Here is a 6000-nt window from a genome sequence, read left to right on the forward strand (position 1 = left end):
ACCAAATATCACAAAATAGACATTCGGATAGACATTGCTTATTTTACACTGCCCCTAGCCATAACATGTCACATTTTGGGCAACTATAAAAAAGGCCATCTACCTTGAATTTTCTTTTAACAAATGCATCAAATCAGATTTTGTCTGAATTTCTTAACTGTAATCACCGCAACAGCTAATATGAGGGTTATTGATTGGTGGCCCAAGAGCCCAGTGGAAATTCTCTGCTTTTCTGAAATAAAAGCGTTTGATATAGAATGTAAACACTAAAAGTTTTTCAATGTAACATTCAGTACCCAGCCCAGACAGTCTATATATGGAAGCTAATCTGCAAAAACAACCCGTTTTGAAACACTGATGTTTTGCAATGTTTTGGTACATAAAAATTATATTGTAAGTGGAGAAAAATGTATAAAACAAATGTATGTGTAAGTGTAAAAAAGTATCTAGGCTCTTCGAAGAACACTTTTTGTAAAGGACTCAATGTGTGAGGAATGTTTTAAAAGTTTAATGAGACCCCACGTGATGTAAAGGTTCTATAAGGTTTTTCTTGGAACTCTATCCAAGGCACAAATCATTTAAGCACTTTTATTTTTAAAGGGGTAGAGGCAAGATAGTCTCCCCCACCCTTTACTCCAGACTTGAAAAACAAGCTACCTTGCTTGAATGATGGTTCAAATACCTCAAAGCCCTTTTAGCTCAACTTGCTATAGCTACATCCAATGATGTGGAGATGACTATGTTTTTTTTTTTCTAACGTGCCTTTTTCAAATGGAGACTTAGAACATATCTACCTAGATTCAGTCATCTGTGACAGCCTGCTGTTCAGTTTAATAGCATCTGCTCAGTGGAGTGTATGCTTGAAAAGAGTCCTTCAATGCATTGACTTCATAGTACACTAGGCTAGGACATACACACTCTTAATCTCTATGTGCTAATTAGGTATTAAATCTGGATGAAATTAAAATGTTGCTCTCTGAAGGGCTTACATCAGTTTTTACTGGATTTTACATGTTCTATAAATGCGGTTCATTGACTTTGTCTTAAAAGGCGCACTGCAAGAAATATTAAATAGTTTCAGCATAAGAAAGGTAAAGCAGTATTTTTAGGCATAATTAACTTACAAACCTGTGATAAACTTGATTCTTTTAACAACACGGCTTACTGTTAAATGTAATATCAATTGTAAGTCCTTAGAACTCATTTGTTTAATGACCTTTAGGCTAGAGTTGAGAGAATTCCTAATAAGTTTATTATGGACGTCATAATCTAGAAATCAGGAATATAATAAAGCTTAAATGTGTATTCTCCTTTTTTTAAACCACTAATGGTCCACTTATTATAGTACACCATTAAGACTGTAGCAGTTTAAGGGCCCTTAGGTATTACTGTAAACACAATCAACCAGTGTTCTAGTTGTCTGCATCTTAATCAACATGAACCAAAATCAAATTAATGTGTTAACATTACCATCTGTCAGGTGAGCATGAGGAGCGGTGAAGTCAATATATATATATATATATCCGTGTGTGTATAAGCTCCACTCTTGCTTTTATGTGTATATATATATATATATATATATATATATGTGTGTGTGTGTGTAGATCTTGATTTTATGTTTACATTTGATCTCCTATCCATTTCTGACGCCGAAAAATTAACAAAATTAACAACTCTTACTTAATGACCATTAAGGTTGGTGTGTATTTATCTAGGATAAATATTTCTTTGCGCAAAAGAAATCAGAAAGCAACATGCAATTTCTATAGAATTTTAATAGTTATTAAAATACCACTATTATTGTACAGGTATTAACTCACATAACACTGCAATGTGAAGCAAATGCGAAGCACAACACCACCAAAAAATTAAGCGCAAATACTGCTCTGCTCTGTTGACCTCAGTGGAAACAAGTGGCCGGCTAAGCATTTTCGTGCAGGTGCTCGGTATACTTTCTAATGTAATTTGAAGTATATTAGAAAGAAGGCATGTTCCAAAGTGACAGTTAACTTTGCAATCCTCTTTAAAGTCAGCATGAACCAGAAATCACAATGTATTTTTCTTCTGCAGTGTGTTTTTAAGTGAAACACAGGGGTACCAGGGAGGGTCTCTGCGCGAGCTAAACATTCGCGTGAAGACAGGTGCGTTAGTAGGTAGAGGGCAAAACATTATTAGTTAATATTATTTTTTCCTACTTGCTGCTACACAGTGATATATTCAAAACCAAAAAAGATGTTTTAGAGTCGGGCACAAGTCCCTTCACTGTAATCAACTCTGAAAAACAAACAAGAATTCTGTGAAATGTGCTTAATATGACCGGGAACAAGAACTAAAATTATTTCAGGTTCAAAAAAAGTGAAGCACATAAACCAGCTGTGACCAAAGAGGGAGCTGAGAACACATTTCACACTTTTAACTGACTAAATTCTTCTTTTTATTTGACTGCTCCTATACCTTATGTTTATTTTATAAAGATTGTTGATTGAACATTTAATTTTGTCACAACCAGTACAATAATAACTCCTCTGTAACTTTGCCAAATGTTTTGTTAGTGACTGTTTCGGTAGTTCTAGCTCATTTTGATCAGAACTCAAAAGCACTAGCCAGGACATTACTAGCAAAAAACGCTTTGAACACTTGCACAAACATAAAGTCATAATATTTCTCATTAAAACACAAAAAAGTTACTTAGGGAGCTGAAAATATGTTTTGATTGTGACAAGGTTTCCAGACTTTGGGACACATTTACTTCAAAGCAATGGGATCTAACTGCTCACCATGTGTCATAAGGGAAAGGGATGCACTCTCATTTCCTGCTCTAAAATGCAGAGGTGTGGCTAAAATAAGGCTCCACCTACAAACCAAAATGCTTTGTGTTTTGGTGGTAACATAAAAACATGGGAAAACTTTATTTAACAAGAAATTAAACACATGACATTTTAAACCATTCACATTAAAAGAACAAAAAAATGTAAATATCAATTTTGCAAGTTTAACTAAACTTGTAGGGGTTAGGTTTTGGGACAGCCTACCCCCCCAGAAGAAAGTATCTAAAAATTATGATTTTGTATATATTTAGCATATAATTATCTCAATTAATATCTTGGGTTTAAATAGATCACAACATAATCCTTGTAAATAACTAAGGATTGAAATTTATTTTTTAAATATTTTTTCTCTGGTGGGATTACAGTTGGAACTGATTCAGTAGGATGGTCCACATTTGCTCATTTTTTGTGGTAGAAGCAAAGATGGCAAATTGGAAATCTTTCAGACAGGTTGTTAAAGTCTTAGTTGAAGAGCTGTCTTTGTCATAGTAATTCTGATTTTGAGAAAAGGTAAGCGTTGACAGGCCTTGTATCTGTATATCATGCAGGTATATTTTTGTTTGATTGGTGAACTTTTCCTCCTCTGGGCCTTTTTTATTAAACCTTTTTAAAAAACAGTATATGTGAGAAAGAACTTACTACAAGATTTCTTCTTCAGGAAGACTCTCTTTGATCCTAACTACAAACAGATAACTGCGAGGCTCAGGTAAATATTGGTTGATTATGCTGTCTGTTCTTTGTTTTTTTCTGTTTGGCAGTGCTGGCACAGTCAATTTGTGTCTGTGAAGGCATCCACCTTCATTTGCTCCAATTCACCACGGGGTTTGAGCCCCCCACGCCAGCCGACAGCTTTACCACCCTACCTTCTTCAGAATGGGGTTGGCTGGTGGGGGTGCCTAAGAATCTGTTTGCGCCATGGGATTAAGGTTGCAGAAGCGAGTTTGGAATGCAATGACATTCCCCCGCTCACTGCCAACTTGGCACCCCATGGGCAAGACAGACTGAAAACAGACCAGAGGGGTTCATGCTTAATTGCACAAAGAATTGAGGGGTAAAACAACTGTGAGGGTGAGGGAAAAAACAAGCCTGCGTTTTCTTCACTGGTCTGTAGGGCAATTGATTTAAAGAGACAGGGGCTTGTGAAGACTGCTTGGACGTGGCATAAAATCACATTCTTTCCTTGCTGCAACGTAAGCTAAGGCTAAAGCTTCCATTCACGGACTGGGCACAGGAATGAGGCGGGCATGAATGTAGGAAAGTACAGAAAGAAAGCTTCACTGGAGAGAACGCAATGACTTATATGGCAGGACATCTTGAGCAAGCAGAGGATCCTGAGGGTGTTTTCATGCAAATGGGAGCAAATGGAATTTTAAAGGGAGTCATTTCAGAGCAAAGAAAAATGGTATCGTGACAGTGTGTTCACTTGATAGATGTAATTTGTTGGCTGTGTTCTTGCAGAACCTTCCCACACTGTATTAGAGAAGTAACATAGAAATGCCTTCAGCACATGTAATGTGCTTAAATGTAACTGAAAACATTCTATAAAATGATGCCAGAAAGGACCCACTTTTGGTTTTCAAGAGAACCTTTCAATGGACAGTTATTTAAAGAACCATTTTTGTAAATGAAATGCAGGTGTGAAGAACCTTTTTTACAACTTTCGACCCTCTGTATAATATAAAGGTTCTATATCAATAAAAGGTTTTTCCTAAAACCACATGAGCAAGCCAACAACTTTTATTGGTAAAGTTGCTGCATAATTAGATCTTTAAGATGTCATTCAGAGTATCCATCCCCACTCCATTCCAAAGAAACTGAATCAGAATTATTCATTGGTGGTGAATAAAACCAGATGTTTAAAGCGCACAGTAAAATTTTGTTTGTCACTTCGACCTAAAAAATTTTCCTCATGTGGTAACAACTAAATTAACTAGCTTTATTCAACTCATACTTATTATATAATTTAAATGAACCACTGTTTCAATCAAAGTATTTATTTAAGTTGAACAAAACTAGTTCAACTGATTGTTACCATACGAACTGATTTTAACTGACAAATCATTTTTACAGTGTGGTTAGCAGCCTCAAAGAAAGCTATTCCATTAAATGGTTCTGAGTACATTGCCTTGTGCCTGAGACATTGTTTTATGAAAGTTTTTGGCCTAAATTGTAGTTTTTTTAAGCCATGTAAAATATATTTAGGTTTTAGATATTGAGAACCTTGATTCCTGTCAGCACCATTATAAAGGTCAGTATGTTTCTTTACAATGGAACATTTCACATCAAACCACTCTGAATTACTTTGTTTACATTTGAACTATTCAGAAAATTTTTAAAATAGGTGAAATTCTTCTTCAAGAGTATATGGTTGGAATAACAGAAAAACAAGGACACCCGCAAGGACGGGATTGCTGTACTGTATTACACCAGATAGAGAAATCAACGATGATATTAGGTCATGGGACACGTGTTGGAGTAATGAAGTGCTTTTTTTTTTAATCACTGAAAATAAAGGTGTTCATCTTCATTGAAAGCTGAATTGCAAAAGTGAGAAAAAATAACCAAAGTAAGATATGGAAACAAAGACAGGAAGAGAGTATTTACCACTTCCCGAAGTCCCTCCGGGGCCTCCTCCGCGCTGTTCACTGTTTCAACGCTGCCTCGTCCTTCGTAGGCCTGCCAGAAAGAGGCTCCGAGCAGGATGGGGAGTGCCCAAATGCCCAGCCCGCCCATCAGTGTCAGCCTGTCACGGGGAGAAAACACACGGCACAAAGCGTCACACAGCCGTGCAGGCAGGCCCCTGCCACTCAGAGCCACAGGCAAACGCAGCTCAGACAGACAAGCGCTGTCAAAACTTATCACCACTCAACTAATTAATGCGGGCACCAGGCACTTCAATAACATTATAGAGACGGCTCTCCTCCGGCGATAATTGCTATTGCAGCTGTCCTCCATGAAACAACAAGTCGCAATTGATGAGAATGATGAAAAGGTGAGAATGTGTGTTTTTTGTCAGATATTCTTTAAAGTTGAAAGGTAGGTAAAAAAAATCAAAGAGCATAGTGATGTTGTTCAAGATAAAAACTGAAAGGTGATAAATGACTAATAGAACTCTAACTTTGACCAATGAAGACTATTTCCGCAGATTTCACCTTGTAAATGACTCAAAACT

General features: G+C 36.6%; 1 protein-coding gene across 1 annotated transcript in view; it reads right to left on the reverse strand.

Moving 5' to 3' along the window:
* The window catches only part of fstl4 (follistatin-like 4), a 224068-nt gene extending 218498 nt beyond the window's left edge, over positions 1–5570 (reverse strand). Inside the window, exon 1 of the mRNA XM_036589017.1 lies at positions 5433–5570. Within this exon, the coding sequence (XP_036444910.1) occupies positions 5433–5561 (129 nt within the window). The 5' untranslated portion in view covers positions 5562–5570. The remainder of the gene's footprint in view (positions 1–5432) is intronic.
* Positions 5571–6000: the final 430 nt, after the last annotated feature.

Source organism: Colossoma macropomum, unplaced genomic scaffold (assembly GCF_904425465.1).
Source record: "Colossoma macropomum unplaced genomic scaffold, Colossoma_macropomum, whole genome shotgun sequence".
NCBI lineage: Eukaryota > Metazoa > Chordata > Actinopteri > Characiformes > Serrasalmidae > Colossoma > Colossoma macropomum.